Consider the following 25,254-nt stretch of genomic DNA (forward strand, 5'->3'; position numbering starts at 1 on the left):
TCGGTCTGTGACTTTGATGAGCGTGAAACTCCCATAATCCTTTGCAGAAATGTAGGAATAGGGGTTGAGGCAAATAAACTGTAAGTTTTAAGCTTTTTAAATTGAACTAAACTCGGACATATACTTTCAAATGACAAACCGGTCAATTGAGTCAGTTTATTCTTGCTGCCCAGCTGTCATATTCTCAGACATGCCAATAGTAACACATATTGATTAATAAAAATCCATCTGGAGTGGCTATAGAAATCAGTGTGCTACACTCATGTCCCCAGTTGGTGCTTTAATGAGTCCTGAGAAAACATATACTATTATGTTGAAGATGAACAGGCACAGGGAATGTCTCAATATTACTTGTAAAGGCAAATAAATTAGTTGAAAATATTCAGAACAATCATGAAGAATAAAAAGAAACACGTAGTCATTTGATGGAATTATTTTAGCTCAATATAAGCTCAACAACAAAGTTTTCTAACTACCGGAAAAATTATGTCAAATTTGAGTGACTTAGCAAATGTTAGCTGGTGTTAACATTAAGACTGTATGTTATTGTTAGCTAACGTTATCTGGAATTTACATTAAGTTCAGCTGCTTCCATTAGTTAGCTAACTTTATCTGGCTCTATCATTAACTTTAGATGTTGACATTAGCTAGATAACTATACCTGGCATTAACAGGAGTATTAACTTTAGCTGCTTCCATCATTTCACAACTTTATCTTGCATTTTCATAACGTTAGCAGCTTCCATTAGTTAGCTAACCTTATCTGGCCTTTATATGAACATCTATCTGTTTCTATTAGTTAGCTAACATTATCTGGTTCTAACATTAACTCTAGCTGCCTAGTTTGCACACTTTATTTGGCCTTTAGATGTTGCCATTAGCTGGCTAACTATATCTGGCATTAACGTTAACTTTAGTTGGTTCCACTAGTTAGCTCACTTTATTTGGTCTCAATATTAACTTTTGCTGTTTCCATTAGCTATCTTGATCTGGCATTAACATTAACTACTGTATAGCTGTTTCCATTAGATCACGTCAAGATAACATTAGCTGTAGTGTTTGTGATTAGCTTTTATTAGCGAACATAACATTGTGTTATTTGTTCCTGTGAGTCTATGAGTTTTTACAATCTAAAATGCCACAAACATTTTCCTACACATCCATTCTTTACATTCTCTGTGTTAAGAGATTCCACTGATTAGTATAAACTGTAGTCATGCATTAAATTTCACATTTGGGATGACATCACATTTCAGATCAGCTACAGGACACTACACACACACACACACACACACACACACACACACACACACTTCCTGCTCCTGTTATGCTTTTCCTTATGGCTGTCACCCATGGGCTGATTCAGAACTGCAGTATTACAGTACAACAGGCCATGTTCTTTCTCATCAGTTTCCTACAATCCCACACGTCTCAGTAGACATTACTTTGGCCTTTCTATTACACAACAACTGGTTGAGTACAGACAGAAAGATACATATCATATCTCTTCATTGCTCACTGCAATGTTTTACAACATTTTGCACTGTCTTCATTAAATTTAGATGGACATTTGCACTATTCATTTTCTTATACATAGCTTAATGTACAGCAGCATAGTTTCACCATTTCATTAGCACTATTAATTAATGTATCAGTATTTTAAACTTACAGTACACATATTTTATTATACTCACCTGTATTATCTGCACAGCTCCTTCTCTTTGTTTAATATATCTTACTTATTTCTTATCTTATATTTTGGGCCATTGGTCTGGTCTTGTCAATTCATTCGGGAGCTGTGACATTTTTTCAAAATGGCTAACATCCTTGTAAGATCAACTAGCTTCATAGAGTTTTTGTTATATTGTAAATAGAGCATTGTTCACTGCAGTAGTCAAATACACAAGAATAACATATTGAGAAGTATTATATAAAAAGGTATGCTTCGGTCTGTGGTCTATTCCCTGTTGACTAGCATGTCCCTTCTACTGTGGTAATGTTTTCAAGAACATATCACACTCTTCATAACACCTCGTCCACTTCACACAATTTCTCAAAGCATCACCCCAATCAATTTCCCCTAGGAAAGCCAGATGTGAGAGTATCCTCAGCCCAGGGAAGCAGCATTTATTGTGAGAAATTTCCACACATCTGCTTCCACATGGTCAAGGGACTCCAGTTTCTTTATATCCAGGATTCAATGGAAAGATGCCATAGATGCCATTTGTCTCCTGCATAGAAACATGCCACAGTATAAAAATAACCAGAGGTTTTATGACATGGTGTAAGGCTTCTCTTAATATGTGGAATATCACTTTCAAGGACAGAATTATATCATCTGTGTATCCTATACAATGTAGAGAACAGGATCATGGTTTGATCTTCATATGCAAAAGCAGATGAATATATGACTGTAATTCCAATGAAAGTCAAAGACTGTGCAGTTTTTTTTATTTAAAAATTGTAAAGATAACAAGATTTTGGCTGTCAATTCATGACCTACACTACATGGCCAAAAGTTTGTGGACACCTGACCATCACACCAATATGTGCTTTTTTGATCATTCCTTTTCTGTTATAATGACCTCCACTCTTTGGGATGTTTTTCCTCTAGATTTTGGAGAATGACTCTGGGGATTTGTGTTCATTCAGCAGGTATTGATGTTGGGTGAGGAGGTCTGGTGAGCAGTCAGCATTCCAGTTCATCCCAAAGGTGTTCAGTGGGGTTGAGGTCTGGGCTTTGTGCAGGCCACTCGAGTTCTTCCAGACCAACCTTGGCATACCATGTCTTCATGGATCTTCCTTTGTGCACAAGGGCACTGTCATGCTTGAACAGGTTTGAGCGTCTTTGCTCCACCTTTGTTCCTATGAAGGGAAATCTTAATGCTACAGCATAAAAAGGCATTCTGTACAATTGTGTGCTCTAACTTTGGGGAAGACCCACAGACGGGTGTGATGGTCACATGTCCACATACTTTTGGTCATTATACAGACATATTGTAGATTTCAGGTGTTGTGACCAAAATAGTATGAAACACCCCCCCCCCCCCCCCCCCATTTTTATTTGCTTGTCTAAGGCATGTTTGTTGTCAATGTTTTGCTTTTAATACTACTTTTGTTTCAGATGTTGGACCTAAGTACAAAATCATTAAAATCAAGTACAAGATTTTTAGAGCGTAAAATTGCAGCTTACATAAATTAAACAAATAGAAAAACTCTATGAACTCATACTTCAGTTCACTTGAACACCAGAAGACATCCATTTTCTGTCTGAGCTGGAAAAAACCCAGTAGACAAATTGACTTGAATGAAGCTGAGTGGTAATGACGGTCACTGCAGCACTGCCCTGTCTGTCCCTGAATGACAGAAGCAGATGCACAGACCTTCTCCTGCCAGGCGCTAGCAGTGAGGCCATAACTGGAGCCACATGCTGTAATAAAATCATACAGAACATTACAGAGATGCTGCAAACCTTATGACAACAGCTGTGATCTTATGTAGTGAATGAATGAGGATGTCTGATTTATATAATGTCCTATTTATAGCTTAATTTTTGCCAAGCTATGGCTATTATGTTTTGTAGCCATATAGCTACTGCTTAGAGCTAACAAAAGTAAAGCCACGTGATATCCAGTGTAGCAAGAATAAAATGTAGAGCAGTTCTCCACCTAATACACACAATTATATTTTCTTTATGTACTAATCTAACACATTCAACATGTAGAGACGGGTGCAAGTGGTGATTAAGGGGTCCAAGCACTATGGGATGGACTGTGGTGATGTGGATGTAATGACTTGATCTCTTTCATTTGGTGCTTGATTAAAACTGTGATTTGTATGATGTATTTTTCCCTTTAATGAAGAAAACGTTTCCATAACCATTTCAATTCTGTCCAGGGTGTAAACCGCCTTGTGCCCGATGCTCCCTGGGATAGGCTCCAGGTTTCCCCGTGACCCTGAAGGAAGGATAAGCGTTATAGAAGATAGATGGATGGATGGAACCATTTTAATTCATCCACTAGTTATAGTACCACCTAGTGGTGGAATGACACAGCATTTACAGGCTCAGTTCCTGTTTGCCTTTGTCAACGCCAACTTCATTATAAATATAAAATATCCTGCTTTTTTGAGCCCCAGATCATCTGATTCAAATTTGATAATCATTCGACTAATTTTCTTTCCATTTTGAAGAACGATTTATTGTCAAACAGGTTTGTTAAGATTACGCTTGATATTAACATAGCATTAAAAATCTTACTAGCTGAATTCCCTGCCACTAAGGATTAAAACATCAGAATGGGGATGTGTCAGTTTAGGGAATAACTATTGTCTACTTGCAGGCTTTGCTACTGGCTTTCTGCAACATTATTTTAGGAATAACTGAAAAGGGCCAGGACATTGTGTTACTCTGAAGAAATATGAGTTCACAATATAGAAACTAGGCAACAGCTTAATATAGATGTCAGGTGGTGTTTACTGTGTGTTCCTCCCTTCCTGTGATGCTTTTTCTTTTATTTTCTATGCATCCAGTATTCCCAAGTAAATGCATTGCCATTAGGAGGACATGGAAACACTCAGTGCCTCAAGAACATGATTTTCTTTCTGTTGCTAAATCTCCTGAAATGTTATCATTTTCCCACTTTCATTAGAGGTTCACTAGCGCTTTTCTCTCATCTAATGCTGCTTTCTCATCAAACACAGCACATGGTAATTGAGCTTGGATCAGCAGCAGGAGGCTGTTAAAAGGAGACTATGCTTTTTCACTTAGAGACAATGGAACGTCCATATCATGAGGGGCTCTCTTTGGAAATAAACAGCTTCCCCTTAATTTGAGGTGTTCGAGATTCAGAGATGGTTCTTTCAAGGCTACACAATGTGCATGCTCATTGTGTAGTTTCTTCTTGGAAAAAAAACCAAAACAGGACGAATAGAGAAAAACATGGGTTTGAACCAGTCTCCTTCTAGTCGGAGACAGAGTTGCCATGGCAACCTCTGGCAAACTTACAGTACTTTGCCTCACAGATTTTGTGCCTTGCAGCAGATAAATAGGACACTGTTTTCTGCAAAAGCTTCGGATTTATTATACACCATGTTATTGTTCATATTCTGCTTTTTCTATTGGAATTGATCAGATGTAAATTTGTGTCCGTGCATACATCATATATATATATATATATATATATATATATATATATATATATATATATATATATGCGCCAAAGATACTGTATAAATTAGTTTTAGTGTGTTGTAGTGGAACTTTGTAGTAGTAAGTTTGGGCTTTGACATGGAAGGGTTGGTGCACAGTGGGTTAGTGGTTAGCACATTCGCCTCACACCTCCAGGAATGTGGGCTCCCCTGTGCTGCAGGGGTACTCCGGTTTCCTCCCTCAGCCCAAAGTCATGTATGGTAGGCTGACTGGCATGTCCAAAGTGTCCGTAGTCTATGAATGGTTGTGTGAATGTGACTGTGCCCTGCGATAGTTTGCCGTTCTGTCCAGGGTGTGCCCGATGCTTCCTGGGATAGTCTCCAGGTTCCCTGTGACCCAGTAGGATAAGCGGTATAGAAAATGGATGGAAGGGTGAACACAATGATCTCAGGAGATCATTTTTGCTACTTATGGATGCCAACCAAAAGCTAGCAGGTGACTGAGGCAAATTAGCTAGCATGTAAGCATTTAGTCTTTTGTACTGACAATGTAAAGGCAGATTGGTAGTAAAAACAAGACAAAACCATCTGAAATAGCAACATTTACCTCAGATGTGTTGATAAATTGGAAAAGGAAAAATGCTGCACAGCTAAAATGACCCTACTTAACATTGACTGCTAACTGAACTTTCATGGAAACTAAAATATAATCAATCAGATAAATTTTGTGCTTGTACAGATGACACGAGTGGTATGTTTATATGAAATCTTCTATTTAATTCAGTAAACATGACAAACTTGCTCAAAGATCACATAGCGTAAAATGCTAAACTTATTCTCAAAGTACTTTTTGACAAAGAAAGATCATGCAGAATCTCGACTGTAGGCTCTAGCATGAACATGTTGCTCAGATTTAGAGGCTTAGAGAGCCCATTTGTGCTGTGGCTCTTGCAGGTGCTTTGTCCTCCCAGGGGGTTTTGTTGGAAGGAGAGGGATCCTGCTAACAGAGCTCTGAACCAGCATAGAAAGTGTCTTCTACCTCAGTCCTCTTTAAATAAAGAAAAAGGTTGCCTTTGGATCTGTATGGAATGTTAAAATCATTGGCAGCCAATAGAAAAATCTGTTATCCTTAAAGGTATGTCACAAATGTTGCTAGTGAATGGCACTTTGGAACATATACCTGAAGATTCTGGGATTTAGTCCAATGGACCAGGGCCAATTTCTGGTTCTCTTTCCACACAGCTTAGTAATTTATTGGACAGTTGGATCCATGGACTCAATGTTAATTCATAGTTCCAGTGGTGCGTTGAAGCCAAATTCTTGTTAATGGTATACATCGGAATGAATTTGGCTATAGATAATAATATTAGTTTGCAATTGCTTTGGGTATCAATGTCAGCCACATGTTGTTGTGGTAGTTTTTAGAGGATGCATTACTAACCATAAAGTTCCGTTTTTATAACCCAGAGTACTTCTGAGCAATTGTCCACAACCCTCAACTGCTCAGCTTTGAATCAAACTTAATCTGTCTTAAACATGAACTGTCCAGTTTTGGTGAACCTGTGCCCACTGTAGCCTCAAATTCTTGTTTATGGATAGGAGTGGAACCTGATCTGGTCTTCTGCTGTTGTAGCTCATATACCTAGGATTGGCATATTGTGCACAAAGATTCTGAAATGCTTTTCTGCTCACCACAATTGGAAAGAGTGATTATTTGAGTTACAGTAGCCTTCTTGTTAGATTGAACCAGTCTGGTGATACTCCTCTGAACTCTCTGATCAACAAGGTGTTTCTGCCTGTAGATCTACTACTCACTGGATGTTTTTTTGCACAGTTTGGGGTAAATTCAAGAGACTTTTGACTGAAAATCCCAGAAGATCAGCAGTTTCTGAAATATGCAAACCAACCAATCTGGCACCAACAAACACCTTCAATGTCACTGAAATCCCATTTTCCCTTTCCTTTGTTTACTGTGAAGATTAATTGAAGCTCTCGACCAGTATCTGCATGATTTTATGAATTGCACTGCTGACATGTGATTGGACAATTGGATAATAAAGTCCTAATTTATCAATCATAATAAAGTCAATTGCATGTGTAATTTCTTCACATAGCCTTCGCATATATGTGTCTGAAGCCACAGTCCACCTTGCAGTTTGCATTCCCTTGTGAAAGAAGTGTGACTGAGGCAGGGCACTAAGAAAGACAGGGACCTTTTTGGTTGAAAAAAAGGTCCTACATTCTGAAATAGTCCAGACTTAGCATTTTATCTTGAAATACGAGTATCAGTTCTGCTTTTTCCAGCTTCATGAAAGCAATTAAACTTTTCTAAATTAGCCATACTAAATTAAGTCCTATACTATATATACATGCTGTATGTTTGGTGTATTGGGAGCTTGCTAATTTGGCATAAATAAGCAGCAAAAAGGTGTGTGTTAAAATTGAAAAAATTGCAAAGTTTATTATTCAACATCGGACACACATTGGGGGGGGGGGGGGGGCATTTCTCAGTAGAAATTACACAGAAATGAATTTTATTTTGCATGTCTTTGCTCTTATTTCTTGATCACTATTAGTTTCTCACTCTTACTGTCTCACCTCCTTTCCCTTGTGGTATTCTCAATCTGCACACAATCCCTTTGGTCTTTAGGGATGCTGCTTGAGCTACAGCAAAAGAGAGTCCTCTCCTCTGAATTAGGTTGGCTCTCCGACCTACTTAAGGCCTGTTGGCAGAATTCAGCAGCGCTAACTAGACCCACTTTCCCTGCACTCCATGCTGTGCATTTAATCTGCACGGCCATTACAAAGCTCTGTCCTTACACATTCAGAGCACAGAAGCAGGAAAACAAAGACACAAGTGGGTAAACAGGCATATTAAGGGCTTGATTTGTACCGCTGGCTAAATGTGGGTCATTTGTTCTACGTTTGATGGAGCAGATCAGTATGTGAAGGTGAACCTCAAAGCCGTACGGTGTCTCTGACTGTGAGGCATTCTCGTTTCACACTCTCACAGATGGACTGGTGGAAGAGCTGTGGAAGTATCTGGAGGAGTAAGACCAACTGTTCAGCAAATGTTCAGCCTTGGATAAAATGCTTTCCACCGAGTGAGAGCAATTACAGGGCAATTATAATGTCAAGATGACATAATTATAACACATTTCAACTCATCCTTTTGCATCACATGGGAATCTTTTGATTGGTAAGGATGATTTGTTTTAGAAACTTAAACATGTACAATAGGATCATTTGTGAAAAATAAGGTGTTATAGTGTTTGGCCAAGAGATGCAATCTAATAAATCGACCAGTCTATTGTGTTTGCACTCTTTGTTTGACAAAACTTTACAACAACCAAGTCTTCTCAGCATGTGTTGTGGTGTTACTGATCTCCTGGGTTTGGTTTTGGGTTGTCAGATTTTATTTGGTGTTGGTGACCATACAAGGTAGAAACAAACCATATTTTCCAGACCATAATTCACTGCTCAATACAAGTTGTACATCATAAATTCTGACTGCTGAGAAAAAAAAAATCAATACATAGATTTTGTTGTTTAAGTCACATTATACCACAGCTTTGTTGAAGTCTTGAACCTGATTGGCCTGAAGCAGCTCTGATAGTAGTTCTGGTTGTAATTCAAATCACAGGATTATATTAATGTGCTAATCCTAATTTGCTATTATTACTTTAGTAACAACTCAGTCACAGGGCCTTGTACAGTGGACACTCCACATGATCGTATAATAATAAACAGATTAAAAATATGTTGTTGTTAAACAAAGATTTATGGAAGGAGTCTCCAGTGTCAATGTCAGTAACAAGACAGAGGATTTATTATTATTATTATTATTATTATTATTATTATTATTATTATTAATAATAATATTATTATTTAAAATTAACTTTACTGCTGGCTGAGGAGGGAGTGACTGTTAATAGCTTCTATAACATAAGTGATAACAGGAACTAACTTGACTCGCAGACATTCCACCATTAAATGTGGAATAAAAAACTTCTGGACATGTTGTTATTGGAAAATATTCAACTTCATGGTGGACTGTAACTCTGGGCTTTATTTCATTCCTGCTTTCATTACATAGTAATGTTTAATTCAAAAACAAAAGTTTTTGCTTGTCTGACCACTGCTGCCATGAAAGCTCTAATTTCCGCATCATGTCTGTGGGATTCCAGATATTATTGGTGCCAAGCTAACAAGTAATTTGTCTGCAATAATAAGTGTAACCAATGGTACATTACAAATAGGCAAATATATATTTACATTTTTTAAAAATTAAGGTCGCTTTGCTCTATAAGACATAGCACCTGATAAAGTAATAATGTATTTAATAGTCTGGAAAATATGATAAATAAACTGATGGTTGCTATTTGTATAAAATAAAATCAATTCAACTTAGCCTTGATACCAAACATTTATTTTAATATGTATAAGATATACTGTCCCCAAATCAAAACACACTGCCGAGTAAAACCCCACGTTCAATTATTTGTTCTAAAACTTCACTCAGAAAAGCCATTTCTCACACATTTAACATTGTTTTGTCAAAGAAAAAATAAATATGAAATGTATTTCTTTATGGCACTCAAATAAATGTGCACCCTGTGAGCTTTCTTTAAACAAATACTCATATGAAAGGTTAACACTTTGCAAATGTAACATCTCTTTTCTAATTTACATCACCACATGTGCTCTCTCAAAGTTACAAATATCTATTTACAGTGGTATAAATTTCTAGTGGTTACTCAGCTGATTGGATAAAATGCATGGCAGAGCATAAAGGTACTGACCACCACCATAAAAAGGCATCATGTACAAAACCAGAACAGAAACTGTAGTTACAGGACATACCGTATCAAATGACCATGCAGCTATAAGATCTGGTTAAAGCCTTAAAGTAGGGTACATTTATACTGTACAGTCATGTATAAAATTCTCAAATGAAATGGATCACTTCTGATTTTTCAGACGTACACTCCATTGAAAAATCTGTATACACATATTTATATTGTCTAATTCTGAACAAATCAAAAACAAACAACAACAACAACAACAAAAAAAAATCATGGAAATCTTACATGATTAGGTTATACTGTGTAAATGATCCTGTACATTGAATAAATTAATGTCTAACCATGTTGCAGATATCAGGGTTTAATTAATACTTTCTTTTTTCATTTTTTAAAATCATTTTATAAATGTGTATATGGCATTGTTTAGGATTAGAAATGTAGAAATGCACAGTTTTAGAAGATTCTTCACAGATGAAGAACACTTACATTGTGTGATATCTCCAAGTGTCAGACTCACTATGGTGTGGTTCCTTAGTGATGTCATCACTGTGAAATACTCCGACCAATCATGTGCACGTTAACTATACCATATTTTCTGGACAGTCAATCTCCACAAAATATAAGACACATGCCGCTAAATTCTATCTGGTTTAAAAAAGTCACTAATGGTCAGTTTAATCTAGTAGTAGTAGTCACTTTAATCAGGATGTATCACTTTTTACTTTATATATAATAATATAATCGAATATGTAAGGAATAAAACATGACGGAGTGATGCAAGATGGCCTGAAGTGGATTATTTTCCTATAACAACACATTCTCAAGTGCTTTATTCCGCTTATACTACCACGATTTGCCAACGGTTCCTATTTGTAATTGATTAATAAACAACATGCTTTATAATTTTAACCATTTATTGTTGTTCCTTTTATCACCTACATTATAAGTTACATTATAGCTCTGAACAATCATTTCCTCACCAGCCTCTTTTTTTTTTTTTACTGTACCTTGTCATGTTTTTATTTGTTAACATGTTATTAAAATCTCTTTCTTATTATTAGACATAACATTATCATGTGGAGAGTCCACCATTCCTGTGAATTAGCTGTTACTGTAGCAACAATAATGTTTTAGAACGAGCGCATTAATTAAGCAATATCACAGAAGCAAGAGTGCAGCTGCACTAAATATCAGCACGGCTGTAATTTGGCCACGGGTAATCGCAGTCATGCTGATATTCGGTACAACAGTACAAATGCGAGTGTGATGTTGCTTTTATGCAGCAGTTCTATAATCAAGACATTAATATTGAGTGACATTTCAGACACAATACGAACAAATATTTAGTTTATTTTTGCTCTGTCAATTTAAATATTTCCTAAAGAAGCCACAGCAGGATAGATAGATCACTATGTGTTGCCATGCAATGCACAGACTGACTGACAGCCCATAATAATTGTAGTAACAGTTTCAATGCAACAAACTATTGCTAGAATTGGAATTTTACGTAGAGAACACAGACAAGCGGCGTGGTACAAATTAGTGGACCGGACCTAACTGTTGTATAATCATAATATGATTTGAATTATAGCCGGAACTGCTGCTATAGAAAATTAGCCACAGCTTCAGATTTAAGAGTTCAACTGCACTGTGGTATGAATTCAGTTCTAATATATGTTCTGCCTCACAAATGACACATCAGACATTTTTATTGGTATACTCTATTTAAGCTTTTCTCCCATTAGTGTTGCAGTATTGTATGTTGAGCTGAAGCATTTATAATAGTCCTGCCTTCTCACTGCTTTTAGACCCAGAATTAGTCTGAAAGAGTTTTTGTTTGTCTGATCAGAATTGCAATTATAATGCTGATTACAACTAGCAAAGCTATGTTTTGCTCTTTTTTAATCTTTACGTCATTTTCTCAGAATGCACTTGCTGCCATTTTCACTTGCGAAATAAGCTTATAGATGACTGGGCAAACATTTAGACAGATGCTAAACTCAGGGATTTTTAATGTTAGCAGCAATCTTATGGTTACAAACTACCCTGTCTACTGGAGTAGTATTAAAACACTAACAAGTGGCTATCTTATAGAAAATTCCAGAAAATATGGTATTTTCTCTGGCAAAACATCGCGTTTCCAATGCTAACAAATCAGGCCCGTAAAAAAAATCTCAAAAAGTGACATAATCCATCTAAGGAGAGTGTCTAAATGTGTCAAGGATGTCTGTTAATTTTGCACCATATTGAGGAAACACTGTACAATGTTTGGACAGTTACAGTAAATAACAGGCAAGAAATCAATAACTTACTCTAAATCTCTCCGAGGCACTGTATGAAGAAAGATTATTCGCAGAATGTTCCTGCAGTGTGGAGAAAGGACAAAAAAAAAAATCAGGCGGCAAAATCAACCAAAGAGTTTTAAATCACCGGTGCTTCCTCTGGAGTCTTTGTGTAGGGTAGTTGGATTTTTATATTCACCCGTAGAGAGGTGGAGGAGGAGGAGCAGGTTGGCAAGTGAGAAGAAGGTAAGAGGAAAACAAATTCAACAGGAACGTCACTGTAAATATTCAGCCCATCAACCCAAAGAAAGAAAACATAATTTTACACATGTGCTCAAACCACAAGTGAGGAGCAAACCAGGCTTTCAAAAACAAAATGAGAACCGAGAAAAAATATCAAATTCAAATATGAGTTGAATACAAAATACGATGTTTACTTCTATTGTGAGTATACTGAAAAGATAGGAAACGTGAGGATAATGTGAGATGTGTCTGAACCTCCTCGTCGGCACTTCAACACCTGTCTTAAGGCAAAACCTTCCTCAGTGTAGGCAAAAAGCATTTATCTAGTCCCTAAATGAAAAAAAGAATGGCTAAAACAACGCACAGTGTTTATGGGAAACTCTATCAAACTTCCATCACTCCATTTCCAAAAATTTGGTAACTGCACTATCGCTGTGACGCAATCACATTTCCCTACTGGCCTAAAAGCAATGTGTAGAATAATTATTAGCCATTAGCAGAGATGTAATAATGATGTTGAATAATGTGTTCCATTACAAGTGTTTACACTGAGAAAAATATACCAACACAATGGATAAGGTATGAAACTACATTTCAAAAAGCACCCACATGTTGCCATATGAGACAACACACATCTGTTAAGCACAAAGTGGGGAAAAAAATGAAACAAAAAACACTGCCTAGGTAGTGAACACACTATCCGTGACAATAAAGTTTCCTCATGTACCATAGTATCAATTATTATAAAATGAAAAGTGTAATTAATTAAACCACAAAACCACCCTTGCGAAAGAGTCGCGAAAAAAGAACTTTTGTGCTTTTTCAATGTCACAGTACATCAAAAAATGTGAAAATACATAACACCACCTTACAAAGTTGGAAGGAGCCAGTACAGGTGAAAAGGAAATATACTGTATATCCAGTGTGACTCCCATCTGTCCTTCCAGAGAACTGCGAGTCAGGTAAGAGAGCAAGGCCACTCTGAAACAAAAAGATGGAATGAGCTTGAGTTCACTCTTTGAATGTCACAGTGGGAGGAGGCGTAGGAGATGCTTTGAAAAAGTGTGGCAGGTTCCTGGCATTGTCCGGACTCGGGCCTCGGTCAGGCAGCAGGATGACGTTTTTGCGACGCAGGGTGGAGTCACGGCTGGAGGCAAGAGAAAGCGTCTCAGAGGCAGCCTCGGCTTCGCTGCTTGACTCTACAGGTGTCACACGGATGGTGGTAATGGCCTGATGGTGTTGGTGTGGGTGGTGAAAATGGTGATGATGGTGAAAGTGTGGATGATGAGGGTTGTTCATATCAGGGACAGAGCCGTCCTTAAGGGAATCGCAACTCTCTGAGTTGCGGTTGAGATCGTTGAGCTCAAAGCACTGGCGCACGCTGACACGCTCTGGTGGTGCCTTCCACCTCCAAGACCCACCGGCATCAGAATTGGATCTGTTTTCCGGATGTGCATCGACATGCACGATGCCTGTGCCAGGGTCCTGCTCTGTCAGTGCCTTGTAACGGATGGATCCTGTGCGGCTGACAGCACTGCCCTCGCTCTTGGGGCTTCCATGTATGATGCTCTGCTGTTTAGACATGGCGATCACCTGCATTATCCGTGGCTGGCTGTTAGTCCTGCAGGGGGCGCTCATCTCTGCCATCTTCATCCATTTTGCTCTTGCATTCCCGACCATTCCTCCTCCACCATCACTTACTTCCTCCATGTCCTCCTGCAGAGATGAGCATGCATTCTCTTGTGTCTCCTCAGGAATGTGTACTAGCTGTGATGAGCCTGGCCGTGACTGAATGGACACCCTGGCTCCACCACCACCACCACCTCCCCCACCATTGTGGTTAGCTAGGGGCACAACACTGGCAGCCATCTTCATATATTGTCCAGGTGGCCCCTCCAGACCCATGGCAGTGGGTTCAGAGCTGCAGCGTACTTCCATGCCCCCTTCAGGACCCTCTCCAGCCTGCAATGAAAGCTTTCGGTTCTCATTCTTGCTCTTCCATTGTGAGAGCAACTGCTTGGATCGTGTGGAGTCCATGGAAGCATGGATCGCGGCGTGACGACGTGGTACTGGTTCCTCCGCACCTATAGAGTGTGAACGAGGCAGAGTGTTGCTGAAGGTCACCATGCTGTCCTGGTACAGGTGGCTAGCAGCAGTGATGCATTCCAACTCAGTGCTGGCCCTCTTCAGACTGAAGGAAGAGTCACGATGAGGTCCTCTAAGTAGGATGCTTTCCGAGCGAGCTGAAGTTGGACGCTCCCTTACGCTCAGACTCTTTGGCTGAAGGAGGCGTGGGGGCTCTGAGTTAAGGTTAGGGAGAGGACGCAGGGGCTCACGGAGGGCCGGAGGAGGCATGATCGGCTGAGGCTGGGGTGGAATCTGCATGGGTGGGGGTTGAGGACGTGGCTGTGGACGTGGCCGCTGCCGGAGGGACGTGTCCTCGCTGGGTTTAAAGTTGCCCACTGCATAAAGACCCTGAAGGAGAACCCACAAAGCAACTTTAGGACTATATCTGCAATCCTAGCTCTTGGATCTCAAGACATTTCCATATACTACAACTGGTTGGAATCTCAGATATAGTTTACTTGTCCCAATACACACTGCTGGTCTCAACAAGATGCCCTGTGAACCTTTCTGGCAAGCTTTCCAAAAAATGAATAGTATGTTTCTATTTTGTTGTTTTTTTTGTGTGTGTTTTTATTGATACTTATTTATTAATCAAAGTAGTTATTATGGAATGAAAATATAATACTGGCACCTGCCTATATATGTAAGAATGCCCTTTACAGATGTGATTCTTGGTCACAACTGAATGTCTTCTCCACCCACAGAAAGTCATTAAAGGGCTTGATGGGTCTAATCACACTTGCTACTTATATAGCAGATGCTTTAGGACTTCATGGATTATGTGCTATCCGGTGAGTCACTTCACAACCAATTCTTGCTGCAAAAGCAGCAAAGGACAGAAAGCAGTATAACATGCTTATTCCTTGAAGCATAAATGCATGGTAAAGTCCAGCTTTACTCAAATCAGCATGTTGGCGATCACAGAGCAGCTAGAGGACCGATAAACGAGTGGAGGAGTGTGTGGGAGGAGAGCAAAGAAGCAGCCACATGTGATTTACTTAGAGTCTATTTATAACCACATTAAAAACAACGTTGTCTCATCACACCGCACCAAGCCTCCCTAGACTGTGAGAACATATGAAAGACCTTGGACCATTATACCACTAGTTATACATAATCAATAACCTGCATGATGGAATCTTTCATTGCCATAGATCCCTAGATTGTCCTTTTTAACTCTGGCTTTAGCAGAAACACTGCTATACATAATGTCCATGAAGAACACAGAAGAACAGGAGAGGACTCACCAGGTAGATGGCTATACTTCCTCCGATGAGGAAACCACTGTAGACATCCATGGCATGGTTTTTGAACTGGATGATGCGAGTCAGACCACAGATGACCGCACACATGATGAAGGAAAAGACCAATAGGGGCTTGAGTAGCTTGGAGGAGTCAGTTAAGGTGGCGTTGAAGTACATCTGCGAAGGGGAAGCAAATGACCCACATTTTTTTTTTGCAGTCAAGGAAAGTGCTAAAGGTGCTACAGCGCTCCTAATATTGCTATACAGGTCATATGCTTCTTAACATTGAACACAGAGACAAATGAAATTAGCAGTAGACAGTCTTGAAATGGCTTTTAGCTTTTAAGAATGGATTGTGTCATAGGGTTTACAATGCTACTGCTAGCAGCTAGTTATTCACCAATTTGAAAAGTACCGCAGTAATACCATTAAATATCAGTGTCTTGTCTTATTAACCATTGGAAAATATTTAACACGCAAAAGTTTCATTTTGTGAATTCCTGTGAACTTAATATGTTCACAGAGTAATTTTTTTTTACTTAACTAACCGCTATCAGCTACTTATTCAGCACTCGAAGAAACCGCTTTGCTAACATCAGTAAATGGGAGTTCCATGTTTTATTAAGCTTGTGAATCAAAGGGAATGTCTTTTTTTCCCCAGTGTTGTGAATCTGTTTCTATTCCTTATGTTAGCTTGGGGCAGAGGTATCTGCATGAATTTTTTTTTCTCTTGTGAAGGAGTTATGTGAAAGAGAACTGTATTTATATACAGTATGTTTGTGTAAACCTTACATAGCTTAAATAAATGTTTTTCTATAGGCATCGTTCCTGGGTCAACAAATTGTTGAAAGTTGACAACACTGACTATAACTGAAGTAGCACTGTCTGCTAGTGCTGTCACAACTTCCTTTCTTTAGTACAGTAGCTTTCAGCAGAGCAGACAAAAACCTTTTTTGACCGAATTAACTTAAAGGACACAAGAGCCCAGAGGCCATGAATAGCAAAGTCAGCTTTTAATTCATTTAAAGAGAAAAGAAATATGGCATAGCTCTCTAAAGTTTTTCCCCTTCCAGATCTATTCCTGACAGCCATCTGCTCTTATGGTGGGAAGGATGGCCTTCCTCTCTCTTTGTTAATGATCGCCAATCACTGGTTATGTTCGAACAAACACAGTAGCCTTATAAAGTGTATCGTGGCAGTTTCACTTCCAAAAGATGTAAAGTTGTAGTGGTTGTCTCACCCTGCATTTTGAGAATTCACCTTTCAGATAAATTGTGATAAATAAACACATACAAAATGAGATATTAATGTGTTATTATTATTATTATTATTATTATTATTATTATTATTATTATTATTTTATTTATTAATTTTTCCCTTTATTTATTTTATTATATTATTTATTTATTTATATTTACTCTGTCCAGCCCCCTTGACAATGGTCTAAGTGTGCTGTGGTCCATTATATATGTTTTAATGGACAACTGGTGTGAAGGGAATTGGTGATAACTAAATTGGGAGAAAATTTGGTCCAAACAAGAATTTCAGGAGTTCAGATCGTTATACCGAACAGAGCACTAGAGACTCATTACTTTCTTCTTGCCCTTATTCTGAAATCTTTTTACTCTTCATATCAAGACATCTTCATATCCAATTTCATGATTAAACCTTTTGATTGTTGGAATTCTTGTGAGGGAAAACTCTGACCCAATCCTTTTGTACTTTGTGGAAATAGTCATAGCACAGGATATATCAATATATGTAGCTGGATAAATGTAACTCACAAGCGAAGCTCCTTGCAACTTATTTCTACTGTAATGTCATGATCAGTGTCAGTCAATATAAAAAAGCTTATTTTTTTCTTATGGCAGCACAATTGGTCAGCAAAAAAAAAAAAAAAAAAATCAAACAAAATCAAAATCAAAGTTTAGGATCTTGGATGTTTACATAAAATTCGGATTGATTTAATGAAAGCACACAGTGCAAAGGGAAATACATGCCATACAAACCATTTCACACCAGTGTACAATTTCACATCATTTGGCTGTGCAGTCAAGTGTATTACTTACTGAGACGTAGACTGCAGCGAATGCAGCCAAGGTGGCATGTTGTGATGGAAAAGACTTCCTGCAATGACAAACACACAGTCTTATATGAATATATCTGCTGGAAAGGATGTATCAACAACGTACATCCGGTACATCTTTTATCTACAGTATATGCCTTTATTAGTCATTAATTTCATTGGCTAGCGCAAGGACACTCTGCCTACAGGATGTCTGAACAAAACAAGCATAATTACGCCCAGCAATTGAGTGGAAAGGCTGTCGAGGACTGAATAGCAGAGCAGTGCAAATGGATGTGTGTGGGTGTTTTGGAGCTTGTGCTTCACAAGCGAAGCAGGACTGAACTCTGTGTGGGTTTTTGCAGAACGCTGCATGCTGACATTCACTATCTTCCCTCAGTATCTCTATACACAGATTACAGATTGAAGAATGTTTTACAAAAACCAAAGAAGATCGGGCTATGGTATTATAGGGCTAGTATGCTTAATATATCAAATAAACTGTATCATGTCGATACATCTATCTCAGTTGTTAAAAAACACAACACTGACAGTAAAACAGGTATAGTTGCGTAGTTTTAGTGACAGACCTAGCACATGTCAATCTACTGCTCTTGGCAACACCCCACTCAACATTAGAAGCACCAGGGCACAAATTATATACACCAATACGTCCACACACACATTAAATATTGCAGCATTAATATCACACTTTCACCACCTGTCAAGCAGGCTATAAAATACATCATGAATACATCATAAATTAGCCTAATAAATTAAAACATAATTCAGGAATTTCATCCCTGCAAGCTCTCTGTGGGATACAAAATAACACAACAAACATATCTTGTCATAATTGCACCAATATTCCAGGTCCAAATGTCACTGGATGGAATAGTAAGCCATTTAAACTCCCATTTCACCCCAAAACCAAATGACGTACAGTACAGCATCTCTAATCACTCAACATACAATCAGCATGCTTAAACAACAACTACGAAATGACAGTTTGTCAAGAGATTCTGTTATTTTACAGTTAAATTAACTGTTAATCACAATAGGCTACCTTAAGCTTGTGAGAAGTGGGGACAGGGGTGGCATGAGGGGTGGCTATGTGTTTTTTCAAGCTTTTTGCAGTCAAATCTATCGATCCCCTCAGAACAGCTTTATTTCATGAACATCCATTCATCCATTTTCTGTACCGCTTATCCTACAAAGGATTGTGGGGGAGCCTGGAGCCTATCACAGGGAACTCTGGGCATAAGTCAGGGGACACCCTGGACAGGGTGCCAATCCATCGCAAGGCACAATCACATACACAATCCACAGACATTCGCACACTATGGACAATTTGAAAATGCCTACAATGCATGTCTTTGGACTGGGGGAGGAAACCGGACTTCCCAGAGGAAGCACAGGGACAACATGCAAACTCCGTGCATACAGAGTGGAGGCGAGATTTGAACCCCCAACCCCAGAGGTGCAAGGCAAACATTATTTCATAATCCAACTATTTCAGTATTAGACATTATTTTAATATGTTTGTTCATTCATTTTCAACAACTGCTTTATACTGCTCAGAGTTGCTACGAATGAGCAGCCAACTTCTGCAACACTGGAGCAATGTTTGAACACACCTTAGATTGGACTCCAGTTCACCAGACATTATTTAAATATGTACAATAAGTTTGGCAATTTATCATGTCATGTCACTTTATATTCTTAAAAATTCCATTCACAGACCAGGAATATGAATTTTATTCTTTATATTGTATTTTAGCTTGAGCTAGCTGGCTAGCTGTATCTATCAACCCCAGAGATGTTGTAGGACCTTGGGGAAAGCCCATAGATTCAGATCTGGTACATGCAGTTTGCTGTGAGATTACAGCAGAGCAACCCTTCAACCAGAGCTTTCTAGCTAGCTAATGATAAGTGAGTAGTTCATTCAGTAGGATATGTGCTCTTTATAATACTGCAGAATGAGTACAGCTACACAGTAATGCATGGACACTGCTGCTGGATCACGCAGTCAAAGTAAAAGATAACCAGTAGCTAAAAAACAAGTTCTTTTTGTGAAGTTTGGTCTTGCAGCTGATACTCAGTAACTGTGACAGTCACTCTGAAGTGCACAATCCTATTATTCTCAAAACATTTCTCTAATACTGGGCTGAATCCTAAGTTTGGGACAGTCTTGCATTCTATCTATAGGATGTAGGATTATACCGCACAGTGCATTCATTTCATGTTACAAAATTGTTCTTCTGCAAGCAGCTCACAATAAGGTTTTGCTCAAATTCCAAAATATTACTTCATCTAGTTTATAGGTCATTTTAAAACCTTGAGGTAATTATACTTGATTGCCTGAAGGACACTAATTTGGCTTTCTAACCTTCCGACGTTGATGGCTACTGAGTCAGAGCCTGAGCAAATGTCCTCCACGATGAAGGCACCGTCATCACAGGTGGTGTTGAGGATGGTGTAGTTGGGCTTACACACTGTCAGGAAGTAAGGAGCATGGTACCCTGTGGACAGCTGGATGATGTCTGTGATGAGGGCTGTGATGCACAAGCCAAAGATGTGGACACCTACACACACAGAGAATATATATTTAGTATAGTACAGATGGAAAATAATTAAGGAGTGTCTGTCTGCAGAGTGCAGAGTGATGGGTGTCTCTGAGCATGAGCCCATATATGAACTCAAAGTCATGCCCTTTAAACATTTCAGAGTGGCCACAAATGTAGTTTCATGACTAAATCTGTAAAGAATAAAATAAAATACACCCACCTTTTGGAATGCCAATGACTTCTTATGTCTGTGAAATCATTCATTTTTATTTGGACTCAAAGATACGCCCATAATTCCATCTATGGATTTCAAACCACGCCCACCCGAAGCTGATCTCATTTCCATATATACGTAATGACTTGCCCATTTTTCCACATAAAGACATGTCTACCACCTGCACACACAAGCTATTGAAAGAATTATGACCCAAATTATGATTAAACGCTATGTAACACATAGAAAAACAACACAAGCTTCATGCCACAATTTCAGACTCAGGCACTGTGATTGATAACACACTTTTTGATTTAAAACATGGTAAGTATTGTTACTTATCCTGTAAGTTAAATAGTGTGACCGACCTTATCAACAGTGTTGCTATTGGGAATGAATACTTCGTTATTAAAACCGTAGAGTAAGAAAGAGCATGAAAAATGAATGCCTACCCACAAACCTCACAGCCCGGCGGATGTAGGAATTAAAGTTACAGCCAGCAGCATTTATGTTGGCTTCGGTTTTTATGCTGATCCTTCTTTTGACCTGGAAGCAGTACAGGATACCCTCTCCGATCATAATCTGTAGAGAGACAATTTGTTTGATTACCCCATATGCAATGCTAGTCGTCTATGGATGCTTGAGCCAGCCAATATATCAGCCCATTATTTATTTAATTGCTTGTTTGTGTGTTTTCTGTAGTATTAATTGAAGACATAGATTGTATGATCACGGGATCATTTGCATAGTGGTCTGGGTAAATCTGTCAGATGTCACTGTGGCTGAATTCTGGCAAACAGTCACAAAAATCTGTTTTTGGCCAAAAACTTTATTTTTCTGTCACGTCCCCAGTTAGTCTAGGGTTGGAGGACATGTAACAGAATAAAAATAATGTGATGTGTGGAGACAGCAATGTTCAATTCCCAACCCCATTGCTTTTACAAAGACCGACAACAGCCCAATGCCCAAAACACGTTCTTTTATTTACAAATGTGGGAGGATTTCAAGACTTCAAGAGGGGGCAAGGACAAAACAACAAACATAAACCCTCTAACTATTAGGGAGAAACTAACTAAACGGCAAAAGAAAAAGAAACAAAAGTACAATAAAAATACACTAACTCCCTAACTAGCTTAAACAGGAGAAAACAGAAATATATAAAGGAAATGGTACCCACCTCTCTACTAATCCCTTCCCAAAGAATTAACAATATAAACATAGTAGGTAAAGAACAATAACAGAAGTATATGCTAACAAATAGTAACTTACAAAACAAAAAAAGATTTCCTGTCATAGGCACCAGTTACCACAAAAGTGTTAACACCATAACACTGAAAAGAATCAATCAACAATATATAAATCATAACCAAGTAATAAAACTGTAGGGTTGAGAATTCAACTGAAGAGCTGTGATTTGAGGCAGACATTTACTGAAAAGACTGTAGGTGAAACAGATGTTTAATCCGTGTAGCTCTGGTGCAGAACTTGAGAAGCACATCCTGTACATTAAACATATAACATTTGGAAATTTGTGGAAATTGCGTCAGCTTCTTTGAACTATTTCTTTAACTAAAACAACTATTTACTATATTTTCAAGTGAGTTTAAATCCCAGGATTGTCTAAGAGCCACTGATGATCCCTTCAACAAGACCTTTAACACTGAACTTCTCAGATCTGTGATTGGATTCGATTGTAACTTGTTTCTAAATAGCTTTGGATAAATGTATATTTGAATAAAAGGCACATTCATGTGTCTTTTTTCTCTTGAGGATATTTGTCTCAGCGAGAACAGCATCTGTCACACAGATCAAAAGAACAAAAGAATGAGGGAGAGCGAATGAGTGAAAACCCGAGAGAAAGACACAGACGCAGCTAAGTGCCAGATTTACACAGACTGATGTCTTTTATGTAAAATGGCAAGAGAGAGAGAGAGAGAGTACAATAGAAAGAAAGAGACAGAATGGCAGACAGAGAGTCTGGAAAGAGAGAGGGAAGGAAGTAACAACTTAGTCAAGTAACCCACCTGGCTATCCGGCCACAACCTATCCTTGGCTAACCAGCACACACACATACACACATACACACACACACACACACACACACACACACACACACACACACACACACACACACACACACACACACACACACACAGACAAGTCATTTTCTGTCTTTGGAAACCAATAAGTATGACTGCCACTCCATCAAACCACAAAACGGCCGTAATTCTTACTAAAGTGCTGCAAATGAAATGTCTAACCACATTTCCATCGACTGATCCAGTGCATTGCAGTTAAGGACACTACAGAAGCTTAAATCTGCATTGACCTAAATTGGACATGTCTTGCGTGAGACTAGAATCAATGAATGAGAGTTAATGAGGAGGATTTAAGCTACTTGAGCTGTGAACCTCACCAGCTAGAGCTCAAGGGTCTGAACGTTAGCCATGTTTCCACTCATCTTATGTGCATAATGTAAAATGATAAAATGAAAATGTTTACATAAAATGCTTTATGTAATGAAGTCATTTCCTGTTGTCACATACGTTTTTGTATCATCAAATGTTTGAGCATGTTTCAGTCCAGAATTTCATTCAGCGGTGACAAAAACAGAACGGACAGAATCTACAGGTTACTGTATTACCTTAGTATTGTCAGCATTCTTCTCTACAGGGAACAACATCTGAAGACGATGATACAGAAATAAACCAATGGATCCTATAAAACTACAGGAAACCGTACTTTTATTTCCCATCAAATGCATGCGTCACATTATGTTCTACAACGAGACAAATAAAGGTTCAATCTCAGTAAAGTAGGCATGGCCTCTACCTCACCACTCCTTCAAGCTAACCCTTTTTCTTCCATTAGTATCTCTGTACAACACTGCACAATCGAACTGTACTGCATCACACTTTATCTTCACATTACATCCCATCATACTACATTTCAAACATTATACTCTTAGAAACTCTTAGAAGGTCAAATCTAGAACCCACAAGGGTCCTTTGATTGTGCCTCTTGGGAAACTCTTAAAGGTTCTATGTAGAACTCTACAAAATGGTGTGACTATACAAAAACCCTTTGAAGAACCATTAATAAACCCTCTAAAGTATAGACTGATGATCACAGAATGAGATGAAGCCTCAGAAGGAGAGATAAACTGTGCTAGTTGAATAGCTTTATTTTAATTCAGTGTATAGTACTGACTTGATCACATAAGATTTTAAAAGGAATTTTACTGGATTTCGATTCTTATTTAGACCTGAATAAATGAGCAAACTATTGCTTGAACAAGCCATCATTGAGCAAGCTATCTGATATAACATCAAGGCCACAATGCCTCTAATTTCTGAAACATGAAAGATGCTGATGAAATGGAGAAGAAGTGAGTGATAGATTTAAACTCAATAAATAATACAAGATTATAAGTGCAGGTTATAATATCCCTGACCTTCCGTTACTAAAATCTCCATTCTGTTACTGTCAAAATCCACACAAATCCCAGGATAACACAATCGTAATAATGTTACAGTATAAAAATGCCAAAGGCTGTCTGGACTCAAAACTCAAAGGCTGTCATATCTTTTTAAGAGAGCATATCTTAAAATAGGCACAGAAAGTACAATTTCATTGCACAGTCCTGCTGCTCCAAACCCAGGGGGTATCTCAAGCTCATGCTCTCCTGCTTGAAAATTTCAGCTATTAATTAACCCTCTCAGTGACTCAGAGAAGATTTCATGTTAAAACAAGTTTGGCAAAAAACAGTGTGGCTTTCTGTATTAGCGCCTTAGTGCATGATAATGACATCCACATGGTGACCAAACAGAGGCATCTTTTATTCTGTGCATGGTGTATACGCAAAGTGCATCCTGGGTAGGTGGTAGCTAAAATTTCACTGACACTGAGGAGGACAACTGAGAGAGAGTGAGAGAGAGAGAGAGAGAGAGAGAGAGAGAGAGAGAGAGAGAGAGAAGAAAGAGAGCGAGCACCTGTCCCCTGAGGAAGAAAGTTTAGTTGAGGATCCTGACTCACTGCTTTATGCTGAGGTGGGAGTATATGCTAATATGACATTGAGATTTGCATATTCAAAACAAGCAAACACTGACACTGTGTGCAGTGCATCAAGAAAGATTCTTTTTTTTTTCTTCATTTTTTTATTTAGCCACCACATGCATTACAGTTCGCAATAATTGCATTCCTTTATCTAGGCTGTGCTACAGTTACACACTGTGTTAAACCAGTGTTTCTCAATCGTGGTCCTGGAGCACATTTCTGCATTTTTACTTCCTGTAATTAAAGTAGTTTAATGTACTTTAGGCTTATTAACTAGCTGATGAGTTGAATCACATGATTTGGGTGCAGCATAAATAATAAATAATAAATAATAAATAATAAATAATAAATGTGCAGAGCAGGGAGCAGTATTAAGAAACATTGCTTTATATAAAGTCATATTTAGTAACAGTGATATTGTATTTTGGAGCATTTATAATCAACTCTTGTGTCTTAAATCTCATTAAAGAAAGTTGGTTCATTGATTCATTTATCTTCAGTAA

General features: G+C 38.4%; 1 protein-coding gene across 1 annotated transcript in view; it reads right to left on the reverse strand.

The window, feature by feature from the left end:
* Nucleotides 1-9,574: 9,574 nt before the first annotated feature.
* plppr4a (phospholipid phosphatase related 4a) overlaps nt 9,575-25,254 on the reverse strand; it is a 29,160-nt gene continuing 13,480 nt past the window's right edge. Inside the window, exons 3-7 of the mRNA XM_017490337.3 lie at nt 21,148-21,277; nt 20,304-20,499; nt 17,919-17,976; nt 15,853-16,026; nt 9,575-14,953 (exon numbers count right to left, since the gene is read on the reverse strand). Coding sequence (XP_017345826.1) covers nt 13,490-14,953; nt 15,853-16,026; nt 17,919-17,976; nt 20,304-20,499; nt 21,148-21,277 — 2,022 coding nt within the window. The 3' untranslated portion in view covers nt 9,575-13,489. The remainder of the gene's footprint in view (nt 14,954-15,852; nt 16,027-17,918; nt 17,977-20,303; nt 20,500-21,147; nt 21,278-25,254) is intronic.

The sequence above is a fragment of the Ictalurus punctatus genome, chromosome 17 (assembly GCF_001660625.3).
Source record: "Ictalurus punctatus breed USDA103 chromosome 17, Coco_2.0, whole genome shotgun sequence".
In the NCBI taxonomy this organism is placed as follows: domain Eukaryota; kingdom Metazoa; phylum Chordata; class Actinopteri; order Siluriformes; family Ictaluridae; genus Ictalurus; species Ictalurus punctatus.